This window comes from Gobio gobio (genome assembly GCF_949357685.1).
Source record: "Gobio gobio genome assembly, chromosome: 24".
Taxonomy (NCBI): domain Eukaryota; kingdom Metazoa; phylum Chordata; class Actinopteri; order Cypriniformes; family Gobionidae; genus Gobio; species Gobio gobio.
In genome coordinates this window covers 5,304,653-5,317,375 of record NC_137120.1, presented here as the reverse complement: position 1 = coordinate 5,317,375, position 12,723 = coordinate 5,304,653, and the positions used below count along the sequence as shown (strand labels likewise).

General features: G+C 39.7%; 2 protein-coding genes across 6 annotated transcripts in view; one reads left to right on the top strand and one right to left on the bottom strand.

The window, feature by feature from the left end:
• impact (impact RWD domain protein) overlaps nucleotides 1-12,723 on the top strand; it is a 58,242-nt gene that overhangs the window by 21,682 nt on the left and 23,837 nt on the right. For all 4 annotated transcript variants that reach the window (XM_079807187.1, XM_079807185.1, XM_079807184.1 and 1 more), the window contains 2 exons: nucleotides 8,124-8,249; nucleotides 10,506-10,600. In XM_079807187.1, coding sequence (XP_079663313.1) covers nucleotides 8,124-8,249; nucleotides 10,506-10,600 — 221 coding nt within the window. The remainder of the gene's footprint in view (nucleotides 1-8,123; nucleotides 8,250-10,505; nucleotides 10,601-12,723) is intronic.
• tbxa2r (thromboxane A2 receptor) overlaps nucleotides 9,084-12,723 on the bottom strand; it is a 285,760-nt gene continuing 282,120 nt past the window's right edge. For both annotated transcript variants that reach the window (XR_013815758.1, XR_013815759.1), the window contains one exon: nucleotides 9,084-9,304. The gene's annotated coding sequence lies outside the window, so the exon portion shown is untranslated. The remainder of the gene's footprint in view (nucleotides 9,305-12,723) is intronic.

The window sequence follows — 12,723 nt, the reverse complement described above, 5'->3', positions numbered from 1 at the left end:
CGACGTGATTACGCAATCCGTGGTGTGTCGTAGAGCAGCGCAAGATGAGCAATTTAGGTTTAAAATATCTTTTTTTTTTTTTTTTGTTTAATTGAGCGATAGTTTGTCTAGATCAGACTTTATTCCTCGTCTGGGATCGTGCGGAGCCTCTGAAGCCCTTCCTTTGAAACTGCAGTGATTTGGACCTTCAACCGTTGGTTGCCATTGAAGTCCATTATGTGGAGAAAAATCCTGGAATGAACTTAATTTCTTTTCGACTGAAGAAAGAAAGACATGATCATCTTGGATGAGATGGGGGCGAGTAAATCATCAGGAAATCTTCATTTCGAAGTGAACTAATCCTTTAAGTGCTTAATTTGGCTCGATTTCACCCCAGTTCTTCCTAAAATTTCCTGATTTTCAAGGTTTCCACAGTCATGGAAAACCTGAAATATCACCATTTTACATTTGTGATTTCCAGACATGTAAAAGTGATTGAAATCCTTAAAATCATGTACATTTCAAGTTGCTCAGAAAACGGTTTCCCCCTTTTAGAATTCGTTCACATCTCAGGATATTTTTGACATTTGCCATTTAATCACAACCACTTGAACTTTAAGAAACTGGCCCCGCTCCCACTTATCGGCTCGGCTTGATGTAAAACGCCAATGATCAAGCAGAAACCTCGGCCAACCGTCACATAATGCGATTAATATTCATTATCCCAGGCACATCTGGCACAGAGTTTGTGCGCTGAATAAACTTCCCGAGGACAGAAGATGTGAAGAAAAGTCTTCTTTAAATTCATCAAGCTTTAGCCCTAATCATTGAACCTATTTAGCGTTTAAGCTTTCAAATAGTGTCTCGTATGAATGTCAACCAGGCATTTAAAACCATGTCGTGCTTCTGAAGAGAGGCTGATGAGATTTATAGCGTCTTCCTTCCACGTTTCGCATTGTTCCAACGCCCCTGATGCCAAGACCTGACACCTGACAGAGCATACAAATGAAAATCTGCTCCAGCGCTCTCTACAAAGGGATTGTGAAACATCTCTATCCAGTATAAGCCCGAACAACGCAAAATCCCTTGGTCGAAATGTGTGGGAAAGCTGTTTTTGTCACTGAATCTTAATGCTGTACTTCAGAACAGCTGGAACGGCTGATTGCGACTTCATTTAGTTCTCATTTAGTTTCTCGTTTCAAGTTTCCAAATGACACATGGAAAATGACTGCCAGTGATTTGAGTTGAAATGTTTCGCTCTGTGGTTTTACTAGTTCTTTGAACGCTTTAAAGGGTTAGTTCACCCAAAAAATGTAAGTTCTGTCATTAATTCCTCACCCTCATGTCGTTCCAAACCCGTAAGACCTTCGTTCAAAAGTAGGAACGTGTCACGGAAGAGAGTGTTGAATAAGTTGTAGTTTTTTGCACATTAACAGTATGCTCGTCACTTCATAAACTGACGGCTGAACCACTGGACTATTTTAATAAAGTCTTTCCTACCTTTCAGGGTCTTGAAAGTGGTCATTGTGTTGCTGTCTATGTGGGGTCAGAAAACTCTCGGATTTCATCAGAAATATCTTTTGTGTTCTGAAGATGAACGAAGGTCTTGCGGGTTTGGAACGACATGAGGGCGAGGAATTAATGACAGAATTTACATTTACACAAAGACCCATTCACATTTTCAGTCCTCAGTGATATGATTGGGCCTAATGTACTTCAGATTGTTAAACCGAGATCCTGACTCTCTGTGGTCTTTAAAAATCCCAGGATGTTCTTCGATAAAGAGTAGGGGTGTAACCCCGGCATCCTTGCCAAATTTGCCCATAGAGTGCCGAACTTATGACGTCACTTTGTAGGCCAACCCGGAAGTTAGCGGCGCACGGGTTCCCTCGATCGAAAAGCCATGCATTTTCCCCATAGACTTTTGGAAAATCGCAAAAAATAAGATCTGTGTTCAACAAAGAGTTATGACCCTTACACGTTTTGTCTACCAAGATAATCTTTACAAATCAATCCAAAATGTATCCATTTTGAAGCTTAAATAAAGCCGTCAGATATAAAATGCTAACGGTAGGCTATAAACGGACTACAGCACACCATGGTCGCGGATCAACGTCATCATCAAGCTTCCTCAAACTTTATTTTAAAAACCCGCTCGCTCATTATGATCTGCGCTGTGTATGAACACTTATCCACTTTTTCATGAGAATTATTGCCCATTCGTTTTTTCAAAAAATGTTAGAAACTAATTTTGTTTAAGCGTGCCTCTCTGAGATTTATCTTTTGTTAATGTTTTTTCAGACAATATGATTATTACTGTGATAACATTAAAGACATGAAACACAACCCAGTCTCTTTTTGTTAAATGCAAGTTTATGTATGATCAATGATACAAAAGTAACGTTACAAGTAAAAGGTATAATAAGCTACACATGAAATAAAGCAAACAATTCAGTCAAACATTCAAAGTCAGTGCTAGTCGGCTAACTTGCAACGGTAACGTACAGTTATAGCCTAAAAATAAACAAGTAATGAAACTTCACTTTGCCCTCAGCCTAAACGATTTGCCAGGGAACAAATTATAGATCCATGAGAGCAAATATGGGCCGTTAAATCTCCACAAGACTAATTATAGTTGGAGACGCCACACAGACATCAGAGCCAGCGGCAGACGGCAGAAGGACTGGCCGAGGAAAATCAACTCTCGCCGGCTAAACAAGCGCTGACCGCCGCTGACTCACTGGAGCTCACAACTCCGATAACACCAGATAAAATGTTTAAAAAGGCACTCTTTTTATAAATAAACCACAGATTTGAGCTTTAAACAACTACATTATCGACTGAAAAAGTCTTAAAACTACGTTTTGTCACACATTAACAGTAGATTTTACACAAAAAGACGTGTAAACACAGCCCATGTCAGCCATTTCTCAACGAGACGAACATGTGAAGAGAGTAAACTCCAAATGTTCAAGCATCCAACTTTGCGAGAATAGCGCGATTTATTCACGCCACATAAGTTCTTCATAAGGCTGAAACGCGGGCTAGTGGGAGATTGCCTGTTTGTCACGATGACGTCTAAAGTCCCCGCCAAAGGATGTAGTCCCTTTTAGCAACTTGTTAGCAACCACCGTTTTTAAGACACAATAAAGTTTTAAAAAATCACAAGCAGGTTATAACTAGTGTGTTTTATGTCATAGATCAAAACGTGAAAATATTTAGAGGCTTTGTTAACCACAGACCTTATTTCAGGCGATTTAGCAAAAACCCATTCAAAAAACCCATAGACTTTAGGGCGAGGGAACCCATAGGGCTAAAATGCTAACTCACTTCCGCGTTTTGGCCTACAAAGTGACGTCATAACTTCAGCACTCTATTGGCCCCTGTCCATCATGGCCTCCTAATCATCCCCACATAAATATACGATTGGCTCTGTCTCCTCTCCACCAATCAGCTGGTGTGTGTGGTGGGCGTTCTGGCTCAAAATGGCTGCCGTCGCAGCATCCAGGTGGTGCTGCACATTGGTGGTGGTTGAGGAGATTCCCCCCTTCTATGTATAAGCGCTTTGAGTGCCTAGAAAAGCGATATATAAATGTAGCAAATGATTATTATTGTAAATAGACACTTCAAATTTCCAGACATCCCGAAAAAACAAACTTAGACCCGACAGTCCTGGCTAATTTCAGTTTCCCGTTTTGTATTTATGTCAAATGTTTTAGAAAAATGTCACTTTCTAGTTTTGGGCTTTATTTTTAACCCTTGTGGACATTTTTGCCTTTTTCAGTTTAGCTTTTTTGATAATTTGGCCTGTGTTAATGCCAACTGCATACATTTTGGCAGAGGTGTGTATTTTTATTGGAATTTTACTATTTCACCTTCATTCAGTTTTCACCTTATGCGTATTTTAAAGACAATTGGATAAATTATGCCGCTATAACTGTGTGTGTGTGTGTGTGTGTGTGTGTGTGTGTGTGTGTGTGTGTGTGTGTGTGTGTGTGTGTGTGTGTGTGTGTGTGTGTGTGTGTGTGTGTGTGTGTGTGTGTGTGTGTGTGTGTGTGTGTGTGTGTGTGTGTGTGTGTGTGTGTGTGTGTGTGTTGGTATGGATGTCAGTGTGGTTTGTATGCTTATAATAAAAAAATGTGTGGGTGTGTGCGCGTGTAATATTTGAGAAAAACGAATGAGGAAACTTTGGTACTGCACCCAAACAAATTCTTACTGAAAGCTCATTTTTTGAGATATCAACCTCAGGTTTGGAGCATAACTTGTTTAGATTTATGGCTTTGATTTTCTAGCAGTTTTAGAGTTCAACATGTTTCATAAAATATATATTTTATATGAAATAATGTTTCATAAATAATTTTCATAAAATAACTTTTTTTTTTACTTCAACAATAGTCTGCCAAGGGTCTTCTTTAAAATGAGAATGATAACTGAGAATTTGAGTCTGTGAGTCTCCCAAATTTTATACGTTTTTTGACATGAACATTTTTGTCCTCTATTCATAGTTTTCACGTGACGTCACACGCTTATTGGAACGCCCACCTGGAGGGCAAAACAGGGCTTTCCTTCATTGCCCGCCAGTCATTTTTACCAGGTTTCTAGTAAGTTTTAATGTAGTAAGACAGTGATATTAAAATCCCAAATTTAATATACACCTTATTGGTGTTGAATACTTTGTACAGGCAAGCAAATGAACACAGAATATTAGTGCAAGACGAGGTTTCTCGTTGAGTGTTTTTCCCCATTGAAAACCATAATAAAGAAAATGCGTTGAGTTCATATTCTGGGCTCATCTGCTCGCCTGTATATAGTATGCATCATCAGAGGTGTAAACTGGATTTAATCTTTTAATATCACTGTTATATTACATTAAGACACTTTAAGGGCGGGTTGCACTAATAAGGATTCTTTAGCCTGGCGTCGGCTCATCCCGATCAGTCTTTGTTCGTAGTTAATCTGTGTTTAAAATGAAGTGGTGCAACACAACTCGATATAAAATAAATCTCAGATCAACAAATCCTTGATTACCGTTAAACTTTGCTTAAATTAATCCGTATTGGTGCAACTCGCCCTATAGTGTTTTTCACGTTAAGCGTTTTAAAAACGTCCCGCTGTTTTTAGTGATTGAAATACTGCAGCAGGTGCTGTATGTGGGGATCACAAGTGCCCAAAATGTGCATCTTGCTCACATATTTTGGTTTTTAAGATGGAAAATGATAGGCTTTTGCTGCAGTTTTATGGCTGTTTTGCCCTCCAGGGCTCCGCGACAGTCACCTGACTGAAAACTATGTGTAACTTGCACAAGGGTTAAGGAGGACAACATTGTGTTTCACTGTGTTTGGCATAAAAATGGCTGAGAACGTCCCCCTCTCTTGGCCTGTCTCTCAGATTTAAAAACTGGGATGGCTCCAAATGTCTTGCACCTAAATGAAAGTAAGACAGAGATTATTGTTTTTGGCCGCAGTGAAGCCTGAAATGTGGGTGTGAGAACACGTCAGAACACACTGTCCTATCTTTTGGATCTCCTGACGGAATATCAGTCTGGAAGAACGTAGAGATCCGCGACCCTAAACCCACTAAAAATTCCAAGGTCGAAACTAAATCAAAAACTCTGGAATAGCTTGCCTTATTAGGGGCCAAGCACCGAAGGCACCTATTGAAACCGTTAGCGTTCCTATTATTATTATTCTTCTTCCGTTTCTTCTTCTTCCGCCATTGAAGTCTATGGCAGCCCATAGAACCGCTTGTGGGAAAGTTATGAAATTTGGCACACTGATAGAGGACAGTCTGAAATATCAACATATTTGACCAAAGTTTGACTCATGTTTATACTAATAACTTTTGAACCATAAGGGCTAGAAACAAAATTCTTTTTTTCACCCTTTGACGTAATTTTCCGTCATAAAAATTTTCCCGCCATTTTTTATTTTCCGAAAAACCTACTTTTGCGAACTCCTCCTAGACGGTTCATCCGATTTGCACAGAAATTGAACCAGATCTTCTTCAGACCATGCTGACAACAAAATCTTCCAAATCAAGTAGATTTGTCAAATAGTTTTCGATAAACACACAAACAAATTTTACCCTAGCGGTTGTGAAAATATACTTAAGGCAATATCTCCGCAACGCTTTATCGTATTCAAACCAAACTTGGTACATGTCATCACAAGCATAACCTGAGGCAACATGCTGCATTTCGGCACAGCGCCACCTACTGGTCCGGAGATTCAAAAAATTTATGTTTTTGCTTATAACTTCTGAACCGTTTGTCCAAAAAATCATAAATGTGGTCTCGTTAGATTCAGGACGGCATGCCGAGTCGTCTGATATCCAATTTTACCATATCGGCCATTTTGGCTGTCGGCCATTTTGAATTATGTGCTAAAATGCTGTATTTTATGAACACTTGAACGGATTGTTAAGAAACTCGGTTTGGGTCATCAGCACGATGCCCTGATGAGCCCAAGAAGTTTTGAAACAGCGCCACCTAGTGGAGAATTTTTTTCCCCCAAATGCTTATAACTTTGGGTGGGGTTGACTTATTTTCATGGGAGTAACTTTTTTTGGTCTCCTGAATCCTTGCCGAGTCCAACGATACCAGACTTGCAAGGTTTCGGTGTATGGTTTGTGCAGCGTGGTAATTTAGTGCTTTAAAAACTTAAGCAGATATCTTCGAAACCGCTAGTCCGTATTTTCATATTTTTGCCAATTTCCCATTCATTTCCTATGGGGGTCATTTTTGACCCGAAGGTCCTGAGTGTGACTATTTTTTTTTTACGACCACTTAGACTTTTCAAATCCTGTCCCCAATTTTTTGGGTGTTCATATACCAAGTACCAATAAAGTCACCAAGTTTCGGACCATTCCAATGAAGCTACGATTTTTTAACTTGTTTTTATAAAACGCTTTGGGGAGTTTAGGAGAGTTAAAGGGAGGTCTAATGATATGTAATGCATTCTGACTGATTTACACTGAGTTGATTCTCATGCTAAACATGGACAAAATTTTAAAAAATTACTTGGACGTTTGACAGAGTATTTCTGTGCCATAACAAGTTTCGGAAAGTTGACGTCATAAAGGGCGGAATTCATTATATTGGCACTTCTCCCGGATGAGCACACACACACACACACACATCACCCAGAGCAAGAGTGCGTCCATCAACGAGCTTCGCTCGGGTTACAGGAGCCGTCGGCGGTGCTGCCATTTTATTTTTAGTCACGAAATCAACAAAGTCACTAAAGAAGTGTGTTTCTGGTGTGAGGGAAAAATCACCTCGTTCAGCTTCACAAATATCCCAGAGTTAAGGGAACAGTGGATGCAGTTTGTGTTTCCGGAGTTCTGCAAGTGTGTGTGTTTATAGAGATCTACACGGGTCCAAAAATCCATACCCAAACCCGAAGAGACCTATAATGTGCTACACGAAACCGCCCCGTGCAGATCCGAGAAATGCCAAATATGTATAGTCAATGTATTCAACGTATAGTGAATCAAAGTTATCCAGGGATAATGCTATGATGTATTTTGTGTGTGTGTGTGTGTCTTTAGCTCCGCCCACTGCGCGCCTCCACAGCTGTTTTCAGAAAGAATCGCTACAGTGTATCTGTCTTTTATAAATATGATAAACTAAAGACTCTTGGGAGATATGAAGGATCAACACGACTCTATAGATACTCAAGATTAACACAAGACTGTCAGAAACTGTGTGTGTGTGTGTGTGTGTACCCTTTAATATATTTATGCTCAACGTACACAGAAATTCTGCTCATGTTTCACGAATGTTTCATGTCTCCATGCAATATTTATGTCATTAGCTCTTTTGCTCTTGATGGAAGCGTCTGAACGTGCCCTTTGACCCTTCAGATTCTTCTAAGGGCTGATCGAAACGGACGTTAAGGATTGTTTTCATTGGAGTATGTTTGCTGATAATTACGGAAACTTTTGGAGGGATGTCACTGACCTTTCTTGATTTACATCTTGAACGCTCATCTCAAAACATCTCTATTTTAGTCATTAAACCTCATTTTCTTAGACTGAAATGTCTTGTGCTGTGTGTCCTTGTGGAATTGAATGAAATGTGCAATGGTTTGTTAAATGATCATTGTTACGCCGCTCTTCATCCGTCTGCGCTTGTCTCTGTTTAGAAGGACCGGAGACGGGCAAGGCGATGACGACGGAGGAAGAAGGTCATGAGGAGGACGATCTTCCAGACTACAGCGTGCTAACACTCGCCAGCCGGTCAGCTCAGCTCCTCTCCGAACCTTCGGACGGTGCGTCCCAGTATTCCCCATTCCAGTGGAAATCCTAATGAGATTTGCCATTAAACACTGGCTCTCAGTCACTAATAATCGTCCGCCTAATTTCCAACACGTGTGTATGCACATGGATTTGTTCTTAACCTTGTTCTGATTTGAATGAGTTTGAGTATCTTAATGAAAGACTGCATGACCAAGGTTAGTGTTTTGCATTGAACATGCTGTAAGGACTTTCCAAACAGCCTTTCTTTACTGACTTTTGTCTCGGCAAACATGACTCTCTCTAAAAACCAACAATATCCTTGATCATTGCCAAGTGTGCATCCTCAAAACCTGTTCAAACACAGTTTCAGAGCTCTTGTACACACTTGCATTGTTATACAGAGAAACCTTGCAGATGTTCAGCTATAAAGAAGCTTGTCTTAATGGTGAAATATATTTAAGATTAAATATCTCTTAATGTTTGCGCGTTTGTAAGGCCACTCACTGTGATTCTTGCCTGTGTGTGGTAGAGCTGCACGATTCTGGATAAATTCAGAATCACGATTTTTTTTTTTACTAGACGTTCTGACAAAATGTTAATTGCTGCTGTCTATTTAACATATTAAACCAATTTTGAACAATCGATTCAATGACTCACTCATAAATACTTATTGTTTCATTACTGGATGAATCAGCGTTTTTGAACAAATCTCTTGAGTGAATGATTCAATGACTCAGTCATAATTACTTCACTCGTTTCATTACTGGATGAATCAGTGTTTTTGAACAAATCTCTTGAATGAATGATTCAATGACTCAGTCATAAAGACTTCACTCGTTTCATTACTGGATGAATCAGTGTTTTTGAACGAATCTCTTGAGTGAATGATTCAATGACTCAGTCATAATTACTTCACTCGTTTCATTACTGGATGAATCAGTGTTTTTGAACAAATCTCTTGAATGAATGATTCAATGACTCATAAAGACTTCACTCGTTTCATTACTGGATGAATCAGTGTTTTTGAACGAATCTCTTGAGTGAATGATTCAATGACTCAGTCATAATTACTTCACTCGTTTCATTACTGGATGAATCAGTGTTTTTGAACTAATCTCTTGAATGAATGATTCAATGACTCATAAAGACTTCACTCATTTCATTACTGGATGAATCAGCGTTTTTGAACAAATCTCTTGAGTGAATGATTCAATGACTCACTCATGAATACTTCACTTGTTTCATTACTGGATGAATCGGCGTTTTTGAACGAATCTCTTGAATGAATGATTCAATGACTCACTCATAAATACTTCACTTGTTTCATTACTGGATGAATCAGTGTTTTTGAACAAATCCCTTGAGTGAATGATTCAATGACTCATAAATACTTCACTCGTTTCATTACTGGATGAATCAGCGTTTTTGAACAAATCTCTTGAATAAATGATTCAATGACTCACTGAAATACTTCACTTGTTTCATTACTGGAAGAATCAGCGTCTTTGAACGAATCTCTTGAATGAATGATTCAATGACTCACTCATAAATACTTCACTCGTTTCATTACTGGATGAATCAGTGTTTTTGAACAAATCTCTTGAATGAATGATTCAATGACTCACTCATAAATACTTCACTTGTTCCATTACTGGAAGAATCAGCGTTTTTGAACGATTCTCTTGAATGAATGATTCAATGACTCACTCATAAATACTTCACTTGTTCCATTACTGGATGAATCAGTGTTTTTGAACGACTCTCTTGAATGAATGATTCAATGACTCACTCATAAATACTTCACTTGTTCCATTACTGGAAGAATCAGCGTTTTTGAACGACTCTCTTGAATGAATGATTCAATGACTCACTCATAAATACTTCACTTGTTCCATTACTGGATGAATCAGTCACTTGTTGCCAATACAATCATTATTTGAAGCATGACATGATTTTGTCAAAGGTTTAATAGACACAGCCGAATCGCCATTTAGGAATGAGACGATTAATCACGCAGCTCAAACGTGTTGTTTCATTAGTCCCTGAATTTTCCATAAATTTAGAGTGAATTTTAGTACGTTATTGGTGAGTTTTGTTAGTGAATTGATTAGATCATGATAAGTGGGACATTCTGCATGCTGTGATAAAGAAAATAGGGTAGTTTTGACTCTCAAAGTCCCTTCAAAGCACCGCTGACATGAAGCGACCCCAGTTAATTAGTCATTAGCGTCCGACCAGTCATTCAAAGAAGTGAATTGATATGTTTTTGCTGTTTGTTTTTGTTGTAGATGAAGAGCTGCCGCTGATTAAACACGGAGAGACAATCACGGATAGACGGAGCACGTTCCAGCCTCACTTAGCCGCAGTGGTGACTCCTAAACAGGTGCGACTCATTACCCGTCATCAGGCTATACGCTACAAATCAACTTTTCTCTTGCCAAAGATATCAGGCCTGTTGAATCTGTGTTTGATAACAGCCGTCTCGTGTGAAAGCGGATATATCAGCGTTTGGCACTGTTTGAAATGCCTCTAGTGTCCTCAGCTCTTTGAAACTTCTGGAATTCACAGTCGAATCCCTCCTTGCTCAGTCCCCCGTGTCAGAGCAAACAGACGCTTGACGGCGTCAGGAGAGCCAGCGTTCACCGCGCCCATCTGGATGGATGGATAGATGGATGGATGGATGGATGGATGGATGGTGCATGACTCACACACACCTGCCCCTGACGCGACGGCTCTTATTACAGGCTGCCTATAAACCCCCTGCACACATTATTGTCTTTTACGTCCCCGCTCGTGTGAGATCTCGACACAGTGTTTTTTTCAGAAATTGACTGCACAGGTGTTGGCATTGTGTCAGCCCGGGGGACGTTACAGTGCACTTGATATTGAGTAGAAGAGCAGCTGTTGTGAATGACACCCTGCCCTTAAGCAAGACGTTGACATTTCCTCCACTTGTTCTTACATAAACCAATTTCCTTTGCGTGATTGACAGCTTGAAGCCAAACGCTGACTATTTACGTTTTCAACCTGGGCTCCTTCATTCGTTCCGCCAGCTGAAAATGAAAACAAGAGTCGAAATGCATTCGTGAAGCACTCAATGGGTGATTTGAAGATCTCCGTGAGCTGCAGTATTCAAGGTTTTATTCATGGTCATCATTTTATGTAGGGATGTCCCGATCAGGTTTTTTTGCCCTCGAGTCCGAGTCATTTGATTTTGAGTATCTACCGATACCGAGTCCCGATCCGATACTTCTATAATACATAAAAAAGTGACGATGTTGCTGGGACTCCAAGGTAGCATTTTCCCCTCCTGGCTAAATGGGGAAACTGGCTCTCTTTGTCCTTCCACCATGAGCGATCACCCAAGTCACTTGACATATAAATAGTAATTGCATGTATTTTATACTTTATTTTGACAGATACATACTATTTGCACCTCAGTATTGTTGTACATTAACAGGATGCAATAGTAATGATTATATTCATTTAAATGATTAAATGGATGCCGCCTTAAAGGGACAATAATTTAAGTCCTCCCTACACCTACCCATAACCCAACCCAATAAATGCTTTTATTATTATTAAACATTTCATTAGGCACTTTATTTCCACATTTAGAACATTTTCTTATTTTTTTATTGACAGTAAATGCCTTTCTGATGTGATTTGTGATGAGAAAAGAGAGAAGAGCGAGCTCTGCAAAAGGCGGATTCGAACCCGCGTTGATCGCGTCAAGACAATGATCCATTAGCCATACGCTTTACTGAGTGCGCCACTGAAGACGTTGAATTACAAGCGTTTTTTTTGTTAGGCGGAGCTAGTGCGAATAGCACTTGCCAACAAGGTTGCACTTGATGTTAATAGACACTCCGGGAAAAAATAGTTCTGTGGCATAAGGTGAAGTGAGAGCTGGGCGGGGCAGCAGGGGGCGGGGCTCGTTTGGTTCGACATCGCGGTTCGAACCATGGGTGGCGTATCGTGTTTTTTCAGTTCGGTTTGAATATTGTTACACCCCTATTAGATAATCATAATGAATACTTTTGATCAGTAATAAAATACTCGTAATTAATATTTTTGGTCTAATGTTTTAGGTGGTTAATAAAAGTTTTATTTTCTACACTTTTCAAAGAAGCTTTCAACCAGCTAAGTATTTTAAAGGTGCCATGAACTGGCTTTTAAAATGTATTTATACTGTTGTCTGAGGTCAACTTATTGCGTTCGCGTGGTTTTTACATTCAGAAACATCAGGATGAATAAGTAATAGGCTGTTTTCTGCCTTGGTTTTGAGCCTCTCTGAAAAACGCTCGGTTTTGATGGCCATGCCGCACTGAAGACTTGGAAGTAAACGCCCACGGCTATGATTGGATAAGATTTGCATATTTAATGAGCTTCTGCTCCCCTCAGTACATGTGGGAATTGTTTTGAAAGCGTCTGGGGAATCACTCACAGGACAAACAAACACAAAGATTCATCTCTCATCCACCCGCGATTGATTGGAATGTTATT